Source organism: Labeo rohita, chromosome 24 (genome assembly GCF_022985175.1).
Source record: "Labeo rohita strain BAU-BD-2019 chromosome 24, IGBB_LRoh.1.0, whole genome shotgun sequence".
Lineage (NCBI taxonomy): Eukaryota > Metazoa > Chordata > Actinopteri > Cypriniformes > Cyprinidae > Labeo > Labeo rohita.
Window position 1 is genome coordinate 3,666,150 of NC_066892.1, and position 20,438 is coordinate 3,686,587.

Consider the following 20,438-nt stretch of genomic DNA (forward strand, 5'->3'; position numbering starts at 1 on the left):
CTCAAGTCATTTAAATAAAAAAGGCTATTTAAATATAAATTCTAGGCATTCTGGAAAGGTAAAAGTTCATTCATGTTCACTGGCTCTCAGTCTGTCTGTCTGAATTCACACACTCATTAATTTGATAGTGGAGTTCTGCTCAAATTCCTCTCTCACGCGTCCCACATTCTTTCGCTTTTGTCACTTTTTTTTCTTTCCTCCGTCTCACCCCCCCTAGCCTGTTCTCATAAATTACTGCCGTTCACAAGGCTTGTCTCGTCTACACACACACATACACGCATGCTCTGACACGGCCTGCCAGAGTTTATTAGGCACATATCGACTGAGCATTAAAGACCAAACGAACGACTGAAGCAGCGGGTTCTCATAGTCATTACATGCAGGTTTTTTAAGTGTGAAGTACTAGCTGTTTTAAAACGGAGCCTGATGCCCAGCTGGAATATTATTTGGCAGTCTAAGTTTTCCCACTGCTCGTAGTATCAGACACACATTCCCGAGTAGATCTCAGCATCACTATGGGCTCAAATAGCTGGATGATTCATGAATGACTGCTGTAAAGCATGGTGAAAACTACTATATGAAAACTACTAAACAGTGATGTTTGACTGTTTATGCAAATATAATATAATATTATAAACAATAAAATCAATACAAAATTTAAATAGTAATATAATAAAATTAGATATGTAAATATTTCAATATAAAATAGTATTATAATAAAAACATTAATAATGTCATTAATAAGTAATATAATATTAATATGGAAATATTTTAATATAAAATATAAAAAATAATTAAATATATGATTATTTAATTGGTTATATAAATAAAATTGTTTATATATATATTATGTTTTATATATAATTTTTAATAGTCTAAATACAATATAAAACACATTATATCTGTATTCTATATTAAAATATTGAATTAGTGAAGATAATCCTATTAATAATTATTAATAAAATATTAATTGTAATAAATAATATTTATTAATCATTTTAATAAATAATGCTATAAATATAAAATATTCTTAAAAAAACAATCATAAATAATAATGTAATGATTTCATATATATATATATATATATATACACACACATGCACACACAATGTTTTAATATTTAAAATATACATTCATAAAATTATAACATTACAAACAATAATAATAAATAATATTATAATTACAATTATAAAATTAGAATATTAATTTAAAATGTAAAATGTAATATTTTAAAATAAAAAATAAAATAGAAAAATAAAAATATTACAAATATATAAAAATATTATAAAAACAAATGATCATAAACTATTATGATAAATAATTAATATTATATTAATAATTAATATTTTATATGTACGTTATATAGATATATCTTTTATTATATATATTATATATGTATATATACAAATGTATTAATTTTAAAATATACATTAATAAAATTATAACATTAAACAACGTAATTATTTAATTAACTTGATAAGTAGAAATTCTAAAATTAGAATATTAATATAAAATAAAATGTAATCATTTTAAAATAAAAATATTTCAAAATATTAAAAATATTGCAAATATAACACATTACATATCAAAAATTTAACAAATATTACAATTATTATATGATAAATGTACCAATATTATAATAAGAAATTATAATAAATCCTATTACAATAAATAATTCATATAATATTATTAATATAATATATATACACACACACACACACACACACACATGTATTAATATTAAAAATATACATTAGTTAAATTATAACACTGAAAACAATGATACATAATATTATATTTAAAAATTCTAAAATTGTACAATATAATATGAAACATTACATGTAATAAAAAATAAATTAAAATATTTAAAAATAAAAAATGTAACTATATAAAATGTATCATACAGTTCTTTATTATTATAATATTACTTTTAGATCATTTGATAATATTTTATTAAGGGAAATCATATATATAAGAATAATAATAGATATAGATCATTATTATTTAAATTCAAATCTCTCTAAAACAGTGAGGTAAACAGTTGAAACCACTTTGTTCTTGGTCTTTCTTTCTCGTTCTCATGATGTCAACGTGCCTGTGCGGATGCCACCCAGTGTGAGCTGGCACACAGTCGGCCGACCGGCCAACCCCCCGACCCCCCCCCAGCAATTACCCTCACTACCCATAAGCCCCCTCCCCAGCCACTGCTCGTTTCCCAGGGGTTCAGGGGCCACTGTACTCACTACACCCCGTTTCCCATACGCATAATCTTGAATTTTTTTCCCCCGGCTCATAAAGAGGCGCTCGAAGCCTCTCAGTCTGCAGCCCATTTCCCAAACACTCTTCCTTTATCTGCCAAGTCCACAGCCTCTTTCTGTCTCGCTCGCTCTCTTTCTGTCTTTTCCACGCTCTCTTTTTGCAGATAATCCGTGCTATTTTTTTTTCTTTCTAGTAATATGCTTTCAAGTTTGCCCTGCTGTATTTCCAAATTTAAATTCCTAGGATGAATTGGCTTCGTTCATGTCTAACTTTCTCTTTCAAAATAGCTGATGGATATTTTTATTTTATTCATATTTTTATAATAATTTTTTCTATATTTTCTATATTATTTTTTCTACATCTCCATTTATATAAAAAATCTACATATTTTTAAAATAAAAAAATTATAATAAAAATAACAACACTAAACTAAAACTGTTTATCAAGAGCTTCAAAGCCTGGAAAACTGGGTGTGAAAAACACTAATAGGACCAGCTTAGGAAACCACTGCTGTTTATTTATTATGTGTGCAAATAACACGTCTGTCACTCAGTGTTGTATGTTTCTCAGGGATCAGCATGTGTGAACTACATGCTCTGTAATGAAATTATCTTAACCCGTCAGACAATTAATTGTCAGCAGCCTTTCATTCTCTCAGCCCGTAAAATTGACATAAGCTTTACAAACATTCCACACATAGTTTCTCAGGAAGGAAGAGCAAATTCAATCACACACACACACACACACACACACACACACACAGATGCATGTGTTTCTAAAAGATTAAAACACACAAAGCACAAATCATATTGCTGTGTTGTTTCATTTTGATGATTTAACTATAAATCCAAAAATAAATCAAATGATCAATAATAATAATAAAAAACTATTTAATCTGAATCAGGAATTAAATGCAAAACTTCTTGAAATGTGACATTCAGCATTAAACGTGAGTAAAATGCATTTAAAATGCAAATGACGGTGTTAACGAGTGTTTACATGTACAACGAAACGCTGATAATGATCAAAAAAAAGCTTATTCTATAACCCTGTTTTTAGGCTTTGCATGCAAATCAGTGAGCCAATATCACAAGAAAACCATCTAAACATAAACAGACACAATAAAGGTGTTTACATGCAAAACACTTCAGCCATTTCCCTGATAACATTTCATTTTATGTGCATGTAAACATGCTTAATGATTGGCTAATGCTGTTTATGATGATCTTAATTAGGCTTGAGAAAGCTTATCACACCATTCATTTCTTATTATAAGCTGAAATTAATATCTCAGTCTTTTTTTGCAGGCTGCAAAAATGTCTAACGGCACTAGCAATATTTCAGTTGTTTATCTCATAACCACTGATGTTGATTGATTTACGGAGTGGGCGGAGATTATGTACTGCACTAGATCTCATAAATGTTGTTGCTGACTGATTTACAGAGAGGGTGGGGCTTATGAAATCCTGCACTATATTTTAAAAAATACTGTTTTTGAGGGACGTGTGAAGTGGGCAGGGCTTACAGATAGCGGCACAATATTTTATAACTGCTATTTTAGAGTGACTTTTGAAGTGGGCGGGGCTTACTAACTGGAGTGTTATATTTCATAACTGGTGCTTTTGAGCGATTTGTGGAGTGGGCGGGGCTTCTGGGCTCTTGCACTATTTGATCTTCCCTCCTGTGATCCCAGCAGCCTGCGCAGCCGCGTTATCTCCAGTTTATACCTGCACAAAGATGCCACACCTGAAGATCACATGCCACCAAGAAAGACATTTTGTTAATATCACAGGTAGGTGTTCAAATACCTGCCCAGGTGATTGTCCACATACTCCTTCAGCTCAGACACCTGCTCTTCGGCAACTGTCGCCCTGGTGATCAGTTGAGTGTGCTCCCTCTCATGAGTTTCCTGTTGGAATTTTACAGTGTTTACCAGGGTGATAATAGTAAAGCTGTTTTCATTGTTACACATCGGTGTATGCTTAGACAATGTACTGCAAAGTTTAACTGTTATTAGTTATGGTTAATTAGTTTTACTGGTTTCTTGCAGCAGATATTTGGACTGCCACGATGTCATTCATATTAACCAATTATTTCCACCAGAGTTAATGGGTAGTTAAGGGGTGGTCAGGGTTAATGACAAAATGTTTGACAGAAATGTTGTTCCACTTTCCATGGTTTTGTTTACCTGTGTAGAGTTGGTTATTTCTCTGATCTGCTTTTGAACATCATTCCAGGAGTCTTGGGTTAGTCCAACCCTGAGCAATTTTTTAAAATATAATACATAAAATAAGCCAGTAAACAGTATTTTACATAAAACTTTGAATGATACTCACCTCTGAGGAGACTCTGTTAAAACAGCCATCTGAAATACCAAGCACATGATCAAGTCACAGAACTAATCCATTAAATAACACGCACACACACACACACCTGTTCTCGAGCCAGTTTCAGTTGGCTCTCCAGGCGGGCTTTGTCCTCTCTCAGTCTGTGTAGTTCTCTCTCGGTCTCTCCTCTCAGTTCGGTCCCCGCGGGACTGAAGTGGGCCTCAGGGGGTCCGGCCTCTAAAGCGTGTTCAGGGAGTGCCAGGATCTGCTCACGTTGCAGTCTGGGACACAGAGACACTACTTATCAGACCAAATCAGATCTAGTGTGAGGTTTCGCTTTAAAAGGGGGCTGAAATGTCTAAAAATGTCCATACAGGAAAAAAAAAGTTTTACAAAGGGATAAAAAGTATTTGAATTCACATCACAAACTTTGTATTTTAGATTTAACCTAGAAAAATTGTTTTACTGATCAGCTAGCATGTTTAATATTTAAATAAATGTTCAATAGTATTTAGTAAATATGAAATTTTATTGTAATTTCATAGTTAAAGCCAGAGTTATTAATTAAAACTAAGAATAAACCATTAAAAAAAAAATTAATTATGTGAAATAAAATAAACATACAAATATACGTTGAAATATAAAATAATATATATATAAAGTAAAAAACTACTAAAAATGATAACAAAATTACTAAAACTTTAAATAAAATGTTAAGAATAAAACCTGATTCAAAATATTACTAACTACTATAATGATACTAAAATAACACTTGCAAAAGCACCTGCTAAATTTAGGCTTTCCCAAATTACGGTTATAAGATTTATTTTTTTATTTTTTTCATTATTTTACAATTATTTTTTAATCATAAAAATGTAAAGTTAAACAAAATGTTTTGTTTTTTTTCAAACAAAACACTTACTAAAAACTAACTATATATAATATAATATTATATAATATTTTATTTGTGTTCCTGCATGTCATGGGATCATTAACCGACACCACAGAACCGTGAACATGAAAATGCGTAAATTATTAAAATATTAGGGTAAAATCTCCATTAAGGCAGACTCCAAGTGAATATTTAAGGTTAAAGGCTTGTGAATTCCTGTGCTTAATCAACAAATGTAACCGTAAGTTGTAAATAGTTTAAGTATTAAAGGGATAGTTCACCCAAAAAATGAAAATTACCCCATAATTTACTCACACTCAAGCCATCCTAGGTGTTTATGACTTTTTTTGAATACAATCGGAATTATATTTAAAAAAAAAATGTCCTGGCTTATCCAAGCTTTATAATGGCAGTGAATGGCTGTTGAGATTTTGAAGTCAAATAAAGTGCATACATCTATTATAAATAGTGCTCCACACGGCTGATTTTCTTCTTTCAGACAAGTACAATCAGAGTTATATAAAAAAATTTCCTGGCTCTTCCAAGCTTTATAATTGCGGTGAATGGCTGTTGAGATTTTGAAGTCCAATAAATTGCATCCATCCATCATAAAAAGTGCTCCACACGGCTGATTTCCTACTTTCAGACAAGTACAATCAGAGTTGCATTAAAAAATATCCTGGCTCTTCCAAGCTTTATAATTGCAGTGAATGGCTGTTAAGATTATGACATCAAATAAAGTGCATCCATGCATGATAAAAAGTGTTCCACATGGCTCCAGGGGGCTAATAAAGGCCTTCTGAAGCAAATCAATGTGTTTGTGCAATAAAAAATTCATATTTAAAACTTTATAAACTGTAATCTCCAGCTTATAAAGTTTTATATATGATATTTTTTTTTACACAAACGCATCGATTCACGTCAGCAGGCCTTTATTAACTCCCCGGAGCTGTGTGGAGCACTTTTTATGATGGATGGACACACTTTATTGGACTTCAAAATCTCAACACCCATTCACTGCCAATAATTTTCATTTTTGGGTGAACTATCCCTTTAAGAGCACTAGGTGCAAATCTTAAAGGATGTTTAAGCACCTGTAAGCAATGAGCAGTTGTTGATATGTGTTGCTCAGACCCTGTATGCGTTTGCGGTACGTTCTGACGGCTTTGGTGAGCTGTTCCTCTCTGGACCGATAGGATGTTTTCACCTCCTCCAGCATGGACTCAACAAACCCCTTCAGCTTCTGTCCCAAATCACCATCACCAGCTGCAGTTACACACTCCTGCAGCACATTAAAAGACCCTTTTGAAAACGAAACAATTACACATCAGACACTATAAAAAGTGTGAGCATATGTGTTAACCATATGTCTTCTGGCTGGTACACGTACTGTAACATCTTGAATATAGCGTGTAAGTCGTGCCCTGTACTCTCTGTTGAGCTCCTTCAGATGATTTTGTAGTTTAGAGACCTCAGCTTCGGCCTCTTTCAGCTGATGTTGAGATATAATCAGCGTCTGCATGTAAAGGAGAACAAATCAGCAGCCAGAAACACACATGTAGCATCTTCTATGTGTGAATGAGTGATAATATACTCACTGCTGACTGCTGGGACAGTTCGTGTTGGGTGTTTTGAATGGCTCTCTTATTCTCCTGTTGTTCTCTCCCCATGGCCACACTATGGGAGAAAGATAACAGACATATAAACACATAAGCTGACCTTCAGCGCCCATGTCTCATGGCTAAATGAGCACACACATGTATCAAAGCCTCCCCACTCATAAAGATAAAAGCTCAACTACATCACTTCTAAAGTAGCAGGTGCACAGAGTTTGGTTTCACTGGGTCTGTGTACCTTCCTGTGAGTGTGGCAATGACTTTACACAACACCCATCTAAGGCGATCCAATCACAGGTGCTCAGGTCAGACACATGCTATTTTAATTCAAATTCTTTATTTCTTATCAGCACGCACTAAAAAGTGGGTATGACCAGATGTAGTTTTGTTTTGCAACAGTATCTGGCAACACTTCAAAACCCTGGCGCAGTGTATGACTGACAGGTGAGCAGTTGCTCTTTTGTTATTGTGGTCGTATACACACGCACGAATGTGGTTTCGGTGATCACGGCACAGTTTGGATCCCTTTTCATGTGTATTTAGTGCCGCCCACTAGTGTTTGGTAACCTGAGATGGGTCAAAATCAGAGCAGACGTCACGGTGTGTCTCACACTTTCTCCTCTAGTTGTCGTTGGTGCCCCTCATAGCTTTTCCTCAGTTTTTCTAACTCTTCTCTCAGGTTATTCTGCACTCCCTGCATTAAAAAACAACATTGTACATGTATAAAAACACACCATATTACAAAAATATTGTGGATAAGCACATTACAACAATAAGAAATGTTATAACATATAAATATATAGCGAATTTCTGCTTGATTATTTATATTGTCACAAAATGTAAACTACATTAAATCCCAGCTATACACCACCAGTCAAGTGCCCATTTTTCATGTTTCTAAGTCTCTTCTGCTCACCAAGCCTCCATTTATTTGATCCAAAGTACAGGAAAAATTCTAAATGTTGAAATATTTTTAGTATTTAAAATAACTGTTTTCTAATTGAATATATTTTAAAATGTAATTTTTTCCTGTAATCAAAGCTAAATTTTCAGCATCACTACTCCAGTTTTCAGTGTCACATGATCCTTCAGAAATCATTCTAAAATGCTAATTTGTTATTTATTTTTATTTACAATTTATTATTATTATTATCATTATTATTATGTTGAAAAGCTGAGTAGAATTTTTTCAAGATTCTTAGATGAATAGAAAGTTCAGAAGAACAGCATTTATCTGAAATAAAAGTATTAATTTCTATACCCCCCCACCCCACACCAAAATACAAATAATATATAATATAATACATATATAATTTAAATATATATATATATATATATATATATATACTCTGACTCCCAGCTTTCGAATGGTATCGTGTACAATGTTACAAAAGCTTTTTATTTCATATAAGTGCTGATCTTTAGATCTTTCTATTTATCAAAAAATCCTGAAAAAAAAATGTACTCTAACTAATAAATGTTTCTTGAACTGCAAATCAGCATATTAGAATGATATTTAAAGGATCATGTGATACTTAAGACTGGAATAATGATGCTGACATTTTAGCTCTGATCACAGTAATGAATTACATTTTAAAATATATTCAAATAAAAAAATTATTTTAAATAGTAAAAATTTTGTTGTACTTTGGATCAAATAAATGCAGGCTTGGTGAGCAGAAGAGACTTCTTTAAAAACATTTCAAATCTTGACTGTTCAAAAACTTTTGACTGGTAGTGTATATTAAAAGATGGATAAATAAATGCATCTAACTTTATCTGTATGAATAAAGTGCACTGACATAAAACAATATATACTATATACCAACTTTAAATATAACATTAACGTCATTATTTTTTGTAAATCTGCTTTGAAACAATGTGTATTGTGAAAAGCAATATACAAATTAACAATTAAGAAATTGACTTGATAAACTAAGAAATATACAATAATATACTGTTAACATTCTTACGTTTCTTTCCACTGGGCTCTTGCTATGTCCAAACTCCTCTGGCTGTTAAAACAAACAACAAAAACAGAGTATCTGTTCACTTCAGTAAGTTAAGAAATTTAGAAATAATGCTGTTTCCCTTTCAAGTACTGGAGGGACTTATTAAAGCATTCATTACTATTATCACACCGCTGTGCATCATTATTTGCAGAGTGAAATCAAATACTTGCTTACTTACTCATTTTAGGGTGCTGATTCCAAAAACAGCAGCTGTTTTGCTCAAGAAAGTCATACTTTTTACAAAACAAGTGCATTTTGTAACATTTTTGCTGTTGATAACCATTTGTAAGGTGAAGAAGTTTTGTATTATCCTAAATAAACTACCACAAAGACATGATTCCTGTCTTTCTCTCAGCCAGATTACTACTATTTATTAAATTTTCAGCCCATTTTCACATGTATGAATGATTCTGAAGACGTTATTTTATGTCTAATACTCAAAAACCATCAATCTCACTTTGTGCAAAGCTTTACGTGATGGAAACTCAGCATCATCTAATTAGGTAATATTAGACCTTTTTTCAAGATGCAAGGCTGTGTGATTGTTCACACTTCAGAGTGTGTTCTGATTCAGAATTTAGTTGAATTTAGTCCGCTTTACAGCAACATACTTCACTTGAGGACTGATCTGATGAGCACGTGTATGTGCGTCTCACCCTGACTCTGTTCTGGGACGTCCTGCTGAGCAGCGCTCGAACCCTCTCCACCTCCAGTGTGTGTCTGTGCGTGCGCTCTCTTTCCTGCAGGAGCGTGTCGTGTGTGTGAGCGAGGGCGAGCAGCTCAGCGCTGAGCTCCTCGGAGTGCGTGCGTTCTCTTTCATAAGCGCCATTCAGCGAGAGGAAGTTGCTCTTTAGCACAGCGTACTCTTCGGCCAGGTCATGCTCGTTTCGCTCTATGACTGCTAAACGTGCCGATCCTGCCGACACTTCCTGTCTGAGCCGGTCACACTCTGTCTGAAGAGACGAGGCGGTGCCCTCCTGAGATAAAACCTGGAAATGAAAGCATTGAATAAATGGGTTAATCATTATTTTGATCATCAGTGTGTATTCCATGCACTTACCATGTTTTTCAGTTCAAAGATCTCCGCTTCATACCGCTCTCTCATTTTATTAGCCTCAATCTGCACATCAACAAGGTCTTTTGAGATCTGAAACACACAGATGTGTAATATGAACTGATACGTCAGATTTTAGGCATATCCCATATTTCCAGGAGCGTTTTCTGATCCTACCTTCAGTTTGTCTTCTTCACACTGGACCAGTTTGACTGACAGGTCGCTTTTTGACGCAGCCTGCTGGCCCAGTTTGTTTTGGGCAGAGTCAAGCTTACGAAACAGCACTTCATTTCGTTCCCGCAGCTGCACCTGTATATAAATCACAACAATCAGTGGTTTTTGGTTAAATGACCCAAGTAAGAACAGTAAGATTTTTAAAGTTTTTTAAAGAAGTCTCTTCTGCTCACCAGGCCTGCATTTTTTCGATCCAAAGTACAGCAAAAGCCATATTATTGTGAAATATTTTTACTACTTCAAATAACTGCTTTCTATTTGAATATATGTTAAAATGTAATTTATTCCTGTGATCAAAGCTGAATTTTCAGCATCATTACTTAAGTCTTCAGCAACATGATCCTTCAGAAATAAAAATCTGTTTGTAACATTTTACACTGTACAAAAAAAAAAAAAAAAAAAAAAAAAAAAAAATTGGGAGAGAAATTATAGAAATTAATACTTTTATTTAGAAAAGATGCTTTAAATTGATCAAATGTGATGAAGACATTTACAAAAGATACCTATTTCAGATATAAATGCTGTTTTTCTGAACTTTCTATTCATCAAAGAAACCCCAAAAAATTATATTATATATTATATTAATTCAATTTCAACATAATAATAATAATAATAATAATAATACTAAAAAATTTTGAGCAGCAAATCAGAATATTAGAACATGTGACTGGAGTAACGATGCTAAAAAATCAGCTTTGACATCACAGAAATAAATTACATTTTAAAATATATTCAAATGGAAAACATTTATATAAAATAGTAAAAATATTTCAACTTTTTTTTACTGTTTTTGCTGTATTTGGGTTCAAATAAATGCAGGCTTGGTGAGCAGACTTCTTAAAAAAAAATCTTACTGTTCAAAACTTTTGACTGGTAGTGTACATATATAAGCAAGATTTTCTTTATTAATAATAAATAATAATAATAAAATATTTTCTTTATAATAACACTCAATAAAAACAGTAACCCTTGTACATTAATTACAGAGAAAAAATATGAAAATACATACACTTAAATGTTTTTTATACACTACTGTTCAAAAGTTTGGGGTTGGTAAAAGTCTCTTCTGCTCGCCAAGTCTGCATTTATTTAAACAAAAATACAGTAAAAACAGCAATATTGTGAAATATTATTACAATTTAAAATAACTACTTTCTATTTTAATATATTTTATTAAATAATTTATTCCTGTGATGCAAAGATGAATTTACAGCATCATTACTCCAGTCTTCAGTGTCACATGATCCTTCAGAAATCATTCTAATATGCTGATTTGAAACATTTCTTATTAATATCATTGCTGAAAACAGTTGTGCTGCTTCGTATTTTTGTGGAAACTGTGATTTGTTTTCAGGATTCTCTGATTTATCAAAAAGTTCAAAAGAACAGCATTTATTTCATAAAGCAATCTTTTGTAAGATTATAAATATGTTTACTGTCACTTTTGATCGATTTTATGTGTGCATGCTGAATAAAATGAATAATTTCTGTTACAAAAATCCCAAAAACTTGACCCTAATAATTTGAATGAATTTATATTTATATGCATTAAAGATACAAAGCCCATAACAGTTATTACAGAGTTAATTCCTTTCGTATGACAAGAAAATACCTTACATTTTCTTCAGTCAGAGAGCGAATTTGCTCCTGAAGTTCACTAATTGAGCTCTGTTTATTCGTCGAGTCCATGTTCTGCAGCTGTCAGAGGTGTGTTATGTCTGGTTTCTATAAACACCAGTCTCCATGGGCGTTCATAATGATCCTCACACTCTGAGAAACAGCAAACTGTGAAAGAGCTGCATATGACCCGTGAATCACATTAAACGATTCCTTATTAATGATTCAGTTGAATCATTGGTGTTACAAATTATTCAAATCCTGTTAATTACACGTTTATATCAGTAAACTTTCAAAGCTATTTCATAAACACGTTAAATATTAGAAACACTAAACACACTAAATAAAAAAAATATACTGAGATATGATTTGTGCTGCATCTGCTCAACAAATGTTTTCTAAACAAATGAATCATTAACAACAACATCAAGTCTCAGCACATATAAGACATATGGAGCCTGAGAAGCAGTCTAAGGCCAAATCAGAAACAGTACTTACATTGCCTATCAGATCTGTTTTGTTGTGGAAACAGTTTTGCTGAATTGTTCTTTCTGTTTGGTAAATATCAAGGGCTCTTGTGAAAGTTCAAAACCCTTTTGTCCTTTACAATAGTAACGGGTTGTAAATTCAGAGCATTTATTGTTTAGCTTGACGGCAGGTCTATTGTTCAGCTGAAATGTGATTCATTTGTCTGATGCGGGACAAACTGACAACAAATTGATTCGGTATATTTACTTTGTTAATGCATGAACACAAATGAATTGTGACATTGCTTTTGCGGATTGATTCGCTGAACAGATTAAAAAGAGTCAAATTTGTTAAACCCAGCAGCAGCATTTTTTGTATTGACTTGCTGAATCAGTTAACTGAACAGATTCATTAAAAAGAAATTTGAAACTGGCAAAACTTTTATAAAATACCAGTTGAAATGAACTGGTAAAACAATTAAACCCACTGTCAATAAAACTTACCTCGAAAAATATAACTTAAAAGAATACCCTTGTGAAATAAACTGTTCGAAAGAACCGATTCGCTGACAGGAATCGAATACTTACCATATTGGCCGTTAACGGTTAGTCCAAATTCTAACTGGCGGGGAAAAGAGTCAGTCAGCGAAGATTAGAAGCAGATGAAACGCATTATTAAGAATTAAAACACACATCTTCCACAATACACAAACTACTTGCACATTTAACTTTGAGAGATGTAATTCACTTAATATGATTGTAAACATGGAAAACATTATATTTGCGTATTGAATCAGTTAACTGAACAGATTCATTAAAAAAAGAGTCAAATTTGGTCAACTAAACCCCAGCAGCAGCACTTTTATGGTTAAATACCAGTTTAAACTAGATGAGTAAAGTTTGAGAACAAACTTTAAGTTGTCTTGAGAAAGCCTAGCCTGAAATATTGAAGCAGTTGTAATAGTATGAAAGCAGCTAGCATGATTTAACACATTGCTTACATGATTTAACATGTTGTTAACATGTTTTAGCATGATTATCTTATTGCTTGTATTTTTATAGGCTGATTACAATGTTGTTAGCATGATTAACATGTTGTTATCATAATTTGCAAGTTACTAGAATGTTGTTAACATGATTAGCCAGATTAGCATGTTGATAGCATGTTTCACACATGATTAGCATGTTACTAGCATGTTTCTAACATGTTACTACCTTGTTGTTAACATGTTTCTTGCATGATTAGCAAAGTTGCTAGCATGTTTCTAGCATGATTAGCATGTCGCTACCATGTTTCTGGCATGATTAAAAAGTTGCTAACATTTTTCTGGCATGATTAGCAAGTTGTTAGCATGATGTCAGCATGATTAGCATGTTACTAGCATGTTGCTAGCATGTTTCTAACATGATTAGCAAGTTACTAACATGTTGTTAACATGTTTCTAGTATGATTAGCATGTAACTACCACGTTGCTAGCATGATTACCAAGTTACTAGCATGTTGTTAGCATGATTAGCATGTTACTAGCATGTTGCTGATTAGCATGTTACTAGAATTTTGTTAACATGTTTCTAACATGATTAGCATGTTACTAGCATGTTGTTAACATGTTTCTAACATGATTAGCATGTTACTAGCATGTTGTTAACATGATTAGCATGTTACTAGCACGTTGTTAGCATTTTTCTATCATGATTAGCATGTTACTAGCATTTTGCTAGCACGATTAGCATGTTATTAGCATGTTGCTAACATGATTAACAAGTTACTAGCATGTTGCTAGCATGATTAGCATGTTACTAGCATGATTAACAAGTTACTAGCATGTTGCAAGCTGATTAGCATGTTGTTAGCATGTTTCTAACATGATTAGCATGTTACTAGCATTTTGTTAACATGTTTCTAACATAATTAGCATGTTGTTTGCATGATTAGCATGTTTCTAGCATGTTGCTAACATGATTAGCATGTTACTAGCATGTTGCTAACATGATTAGCAAGTTACTAGCATGTTGCTAGCATGATTAGCATGTTACTAACATGTTGCTAACATGATTACCAAGTTACTAGCATGTTCCTAGCATGATTCTAACATAATTAGCATGTTACTAACATGTTGCTAACATGATTAACAAGTTACTAGCATTTTGTTAGCATGTTTCTAACATAATTAGCATGTTGTTAACATGTTGCTAACATGATTAGCAAGTTACTAGCATTTTGTTAGCATGTTTCTAACATAATTAGCATGTTGTTAGCATGTTACTAGCACGTTCAGATCAGAGATACAATGTAGTTCACTCAGAAAAAAATATATTTGCATATTTACTCGCTGAATCAGTTTACTGTATAGATTTATTAAAAAGAGTCAAATTTGGTAAACTAAACCCCAGAAGCAGCGCATTTATGATTAAATACCAGTTAATATTAACTCGAAATTCAAAATCGAAAACGAATAGAAATGAAAATATATGCAGGTCTGTTAAAATCAATTAAACCCATTGTCAATAAAACTTACCTCAAAAAATATTACTTAAAAGAATCCCCTTTTGAGGCAAACTGAAAGGACCAATTCGCTGACAGGAATCATACTTACCACATCCGCCATTAATGGTTAGCAGTTCAAATTCTAACTGGCGGGAAAAAGGGCCAGTCAGCAACGATCAGGAACAAATAAACCACATTATTAAGAAATAAAACACATTTCACACAAAATACACAAACCACTTGAACATTTAACTTTGAGAGATGTACTTCACTCAATATGATTAAGTAAACATGTAGAAAAATTTATTAAAATGTATACAAGATATATATATGATACAAAGACAGCAGAACAAGTCTGTTCATTAAATAATTTGTAAATTGTACAAAATGACAAATATAGTGGTCCCACGGCATTCTTGTTTAAAAGGCCACACACACATCATGTACGTAAGTGCATTCTGGGCATTCGCACAAGCTACTCTACTTAAGGCAACCTGCAAAGTGGCTTTAACAAAAATCACACAACTATCAAAGATGTCCCATTTACTAGACTGGCAGTCCCATACAAATATGGCACATTTTTTTAAAAAACAAAACTTGGGCAGGCAGACTTCTGTAGGCTAGTTGTGTGCGTTTTGTGAAAAATGCATGTTATTTTCTCCAGTTATCTTGAGGACCACCTCCTAAGCAAGTCGTTTTCTCAATGATTGATGTTCTCATCTTCCTCCACCTCTTCATCATCCTCAGCAACATGGGTATTAGTATCTCTGTAGAGCAGACGGACTCCGGCAGCGTTCTGTAGAGCCTCCAGACTGGTTTGACTCACGTACAAGCTCAAGTTTATGTTGGGACGCGTTGATCTCAATTCCTCGATTTTACTCCAAGCCTGATACATGTACAAAAACAATATTCAATCAGAATATAACTGGAAACAAATGTTAAAGGAATAGTTTGCCCAAAAATGACAATACATTGACCCTCATGTCATTCCAAACAAGATAGTGACCACATTTTTTAACCTTATTCAAACACTTTTGGGTCCATACTGAAATTTAAGTTTTCAGACCTGTATAAAGAGTCTTCAAACTCCTTATGTGTTGCATAGAAAAAAACAGCATTGAGAAGGATTTGAATGACATGAGGGCAAGTAAATAATGATGAAAGCCATTCATCCAGAGTATATCATGGCTATGGTTTCTATTAAATACTAAGGAGGTTTTCACACGGGCAGTTTTATTGGTAAATGGTTCACATAAGAAATTGGCAACGTAAAAGCTCTCATTTAGACAGATTTGTAAAAAAGCCTCTTAAAACACAACATACCTGCTGGAAGTTGCCATGATGGCAGTAGTGCTCCACCAGGAACCCATACACATCTCCAACACGCACCGCAGGGTCCAGATCCTTCTCTTCCAGTAGAGACTCGCACACACGCACCGCTTCCGCTGGATCCTCCTCATGCATCCTACACACAAACGCATTTACGAATGCACGCACGCCTTTTGACAGAATGCACAAATCAAATGCTCCTATTTCAACTCTACCTTCGTGCCTGAATGAATTTCTTGACAAGGCTGAGTCTATGTGTGAGTATGAGGAGTTTGCTATCAGCCTCGTCTCCACTGCGACCCTTTGCTTTAGTTAAACACTTGCACGCCTCCGTCAGAGCACCATACGCCTTCTCATAATTTTGATAATCGTCAATTTCCACCTGTAAACAAACACAAACATGAAAGTTCCAAAAAAGGGATTTCAAAGCAATGCAACAGAAGAATCATTTTTGGTTCCTCAAAGAACCTTTAAAGAACCGTTTTTTCTTAATGTGAAGAACCGTTTTCCACTATAAAAAACCTTTTGTGGCATGGGAAGTTTCTTTGGTTGTTAAATGTTTTTTATGGAACAACTAATGCCAGTAAATGTATTTTTAACACTGTAAGACATTGATTATTGCATGGTCAGTTTTCACAGTACTGCCAGATGCTTTCAGTACCTCAGCACAGGCTTCATAGAAGCCAGCGAGCAGATCAAGTGCACGTCCTTTTGTGTAGAAGCCGATGATGTTCTTCATGATTTCCGGGTCGTTCCTCCAATCCAGTGACTGCAGGTAATTGGCTGCCATTACATAAATTTCCTTCTGTCTGGAAACCCCTGCGAAAAACACTATTTTCTCGGTATCGCCGGATTTCAACAGCGCTCGCATCGCCTGTCAAAGATAAGAGCAGGAACAGAGAAGAAAAGCATGACATCTTTACTTTTAGAAGTGGCTGGTAAGAGTGAATATAAATGGGCAATAAATAAATATGAAACCCCCAAAAATAGCTGGCGAAAACACGTTTTTCAGAGCCCCAAACAGAAAAAAAGTATGCAGTTTGATAAGGCTGCTGCTATAATTATACGGCCAAAAAGTAAGATCAAATTATGTTAGCTTGTAATAAATCAGCAGATTAAATTCAAATGTTTAGTTTTATGATCAAAGCTGTATAGTTTTAAAATCAAACAATGCAATGCAATACAAAGATGCATGGAAGCCCATTTCTGCCACTGAAAAAAAAAGGTTATTGCGACATTTTATCTCACAATTCTGACTTATTTTTATAATTGCATGATACAACCTTGCAATTCTGACTTTTTTCTGATTTGTATGATACAAACACACAATTCTGACTTTTTTGTAGAATTGCATGATAAACATGTAATGTAAAATATAGTTTATAGTTTATGTATCATGCAAATATTAGAAAAAAATCAGAATTGCAAGTTTATATCAGTTCTGAGGAAAAAAGTCAATTGCGAGTTTGTATCATGTAAATCTTAGAAAAAGTTAGAATTGCAAGTTTATATTTCACAATTCTGAGGAAAAAAGACAGACTTATGAGTTTGCATCATGCAATTCTAACAAAAAAAGTCAGAATTGCAAGTTTATATCTATTCTGAGAAAAAGGTCAGAATTGTGAGATATAAAACCCACAATTCTGACTTTTTTTCTCAGATTTGCATGATACAAACTCGCAATTCTGACTTTTTCTCAGAATTGTGAAATATAAACTCGCAATTCTGATATTTCTTTTCTCAGACTTGCATAATACACTCACAATTCTGACTTCTTTTCTCAGAATTAAAATAAACTGCAATTCTGATTTTTTTTCCAGAATTGCATAACAAACTCTTAATTCTGCCTTTTTTTCTCAGATTTGCAGGATACAAACCCACAATTCTAACTTTTTTCCTCAGACTTGCATGATACAAACTCGCAATTCTGACTTTTTTCTTAGAATTGAGACATAAACACGCGATTCTGACTTTTTTTTTCAGATTTGCATGATACAAACTTGCAATTCTGACTTTTTTTCTCAGTATTGATATAAACTTGCCCAATTGCATGATAACTTTTGACTTTTCTCAGAATTGTGAGATATAAAGTTGCAATTCTGACTTTTTTTCCTCAGAATTGATTTTTGCTGTATTGTGACAAGACAGATCAGAACTGACAGCTGTTTGATCTACTCCAGTCATTGTTTTGTGCACAAGTCAAACCTTGATCTTGTTTCCAGCTTGTGTGTATTTCTTAGTGGCTAAGTGGTAGTTGCCCTGCCGCATGCAGCAGTCTGCGATTTTCTCCAGCAGCTCCTTTCGCCCGGCCTCAGACAGATGGGACGAGTCTTTTGGCACTGTCAGACTTTCAGCCAGATCCTCTGTGATAGTCAAACTCTGGTCCAAACACAACTGGAGCGCCTCATGGTACTACACACACAAATTTATATGCATAGAATTACAAAACACTGTTGTGATTCTTATATCATCCTACTATTAAGAAAAAAAATAACTGTAAAGTTTCAAAGCCAATCAGAATTGTTTCAAGGGATTGAGCTTTTAAAGCAGCAGACGACAAAACTGCAGTTGGCACTTTAATTATAACTCACAATAAACATTGTTTATTTTTTACAGACATTTGTTCGGTTTGCATGCATAAATATTATAAATATGAAATGACTGGTTGCATGACAGTGCATTGTGTGTTCACCTTTTTGGCAGCCACCAGCAACTCCACAGCTTTCTGATACTGAGCGTGTTTTATGAAGAAATCAGAGCAGCGTGCTAATAAGGCAGGGTCACTGTTTTCATTCAGGTCCTCTGCAATCAGCTGCAGAGCTCCAAACTGCTCTGTAGCAAAAGCTAGCTCCAAAGCCTTAGACACATGACCAGCCTGGAAAGGTGGAATGGACACATCTTATATAAGTGAACAGCACCACCTAGTGGTAAAGTTTGACAGTGCACATACTTACCTTGTGATAAAGCATGACGGCTCGGTCCATGTGCGTTCCTTTCTCTTCATAATACATTGCTGTGTCCATCATGTCCTCTGGATTGCTAAGCAAGGCCAGATTCATGAGCTGCTCATCTAAGTTATTTTCTTTACACAGTCGGATGGCATTATTATAGGCTTGCGCGCGTGTGTAGAAGTGCACCGATTGGCTGATTTCATCCTGTCCCTCATACTGCCGTGCAACATGATAGGATGCTGCTCTGTTGCCTGTCTCATTGGCTATCTCACTCGCCTGTCAAATACACAGATCACTGTAAAGCATTCGGTTCCTTTTATTTCAGACACAACAGCAGGAAACTTTAGTTAACATACCTTTTGAATGTTTCCTAGATAACAGTGCACACGCACTTGAGATAGATAGTCCTGAGCGAGGTCGTAGTAATGCAGCGCAGCCTCCATGTCTGATTGGCTCTCCAGATAATGACCCCACCACTTATACAGATCCCTGGCCAATCACAAACCAGACAAAAAGAGAATATCAAAGCCATGTCAGACTGCAGGGGTCAGAATCAGGAAGCAATTAAAACTCACTTGTCCTTCATTTTATTGATGTAGATTTCCAGTGAAAGATTATCCTCCATTAGCATTCTGGGAACTTCAAACCGATGTGTGTCTGACTTCTCAAAACTATAGGACAAGACAGAAAATAGGTAATATATACATACATTGACACACATGCATATATATAAAAATTAAAAAACAAACAAGCAAACAAAACAACTAAAACATGCATACTGTATATACTACCATTTACATTTTATTTTTACTTATTTTAATTTTTTACTTTTTTATTGATGCTTTTTAATCAGAGATACAAAAATGATTACAATAATTACTTTTTTTTTGTTTTTGAAAGAAGTTTCTTATGCTCACAGAGGATGCGTTTAATTAATTAAGAATACAATAAATATATTGTAAAATATTATTATAATTTAAAACAAGTGCTCTGTATTCTAAAATATTTTAATATATACATAAAATGTAATTTATTCCTGTGATGCAAAGCTGAATTTTCAGCTTCATTACTCCAGTCTTAAGTGTCACATGGTCCTTCGAAAATCATTCTATTTTGATTTAAAAATATTCAAAAATCTTAATTATTACAAAAATTTGATTGGTAGCAAAAAAAACAAAAAAAAAAAACATTT

The 20,438-nt window shown here is 33.6% G+C and overlaps 2 protein-coding genes across 3 annotated transcripts in view; both read right to left on the bottom strand.

Moving 5' to 3' along the window:
- Positions 1 to 2,812: 2,812 nt before the first annotated feature.
- On the bottom strand, positions 2,813 to 12,110 carry ccdc78 (coiled-coil domain containing 78). 2 transcript variants are annotated; one of them, XM_051097715.1, is made up of 14 exons: positions 12,012 to 12,110; positions 10,338 to 10,469; positions 10,167 to 10,253; positions 9,763 to 10,095; positions 9,068 to 9,109; positions 7,706 to 7,788; positions 7,077 to 7,155; positions 6,869 to 6,994; positions 6,573 to 6,760; positions 4,693 to 4,867; positions 4,596 to 4,624; positions 4,448 to 4,517; positions 4,068 to 4,168; positions 2,813 to 3,986 (listed from the first exon to the last, which is right to left on the bottom strand). In XM_051097715.1, exons 1-14 carry the CDS (start codon positions 12,081 to 12,083, stop codon positions 3,860 to 3,862), a joined length of 1,644 nt encoding a protein of 547 aa, XP_050953672.1. In that variant the 5' UTR covers positions 12,084 to 12,110; the 3' UTR covers positions 2,813 to 3,859. The 2 variants fall into 2 exon arrangements, with proteins under 2 accessions (XP_050953672.1, XP_050953673.1); XM_051097716.1 differs by having other exon boundaries at positions 12,007 to 12,106.
- A 3,137-nt stretch (positions 12,111 to 15,247) lies between these two features.
- Positions 15,248 to 20,438, bottom strand: part of ift140 (intraflagellar transport 140 homolog (Chlamydomonas)) — a 36,493-nt gene continuing 31,302 nt past the window's right edge. Inside the window, exons 21-29 of the mRNA XM_051097930.1 lie at positions 19,822 to 19,917; positions 19,603 to 19,735; positions 19,250 to 19,522; positions 18,988 to 19,170; positions 18,501 to 18,707; positions 16,957 to 17,169; positions 16,511 to 16,677; positions 16,290 to 16,431; positions 15,248 to 15,852 (exon numbers count right to left, since the gene is read on the bottom strand). Coding sequence (XP_050953887.1) covers positions 15,667 to 15,852; positions 16,290 to 16,431; positions 16,511 to 16,677; positions 16,957 to 17,169; positions 18,501 to 18,707; positions 18,988 to 19,170; positions 19,250 to 19,522; positions 19,603 to 19,735; positions 19,822 to 19,917 — 1,600 coding nt within the window. The 3' untranslated portion in view covers positions 15,248 to 15,666. The remainder of the gene's footprint in view (positions 15,853 to 16,289; positions 16,432 to 16,510; positions 16,678 to 16,956; positions 17,170 to 18,500; positions 18,708 to 18,987; positions 19,171 to 19,249; positions 19,523 to 19,602; positions 19,736 to 19,821; positions 19,918 to 20,438) is intronic.

Excerpts from the sequence above, each read along its gene's own strand:
- ccdc78 (XM_051097715.1), bottom strand. The coding sequence starts at position 12,083 with ATGGACTCGACGAATAAACAGAGCTCAATTAGTGAACTTCAGGAGCAA. Across the intron at positions 9,110-9,762 it reads CGTCCCAGAACAGAGTCAGG|CCAGAGGAGTTTGGACATAG; the intron begins GTGAGACGCACA and ends TTGTTTTAACAG. Across the intron at positions 3,987-4,067 it reads GTGGACAATCACCTGGGCAG|GTATAAACTGGAGATAACGC; the intron begins GTATTTGAACAC and ends ATCTTTGTGCAG.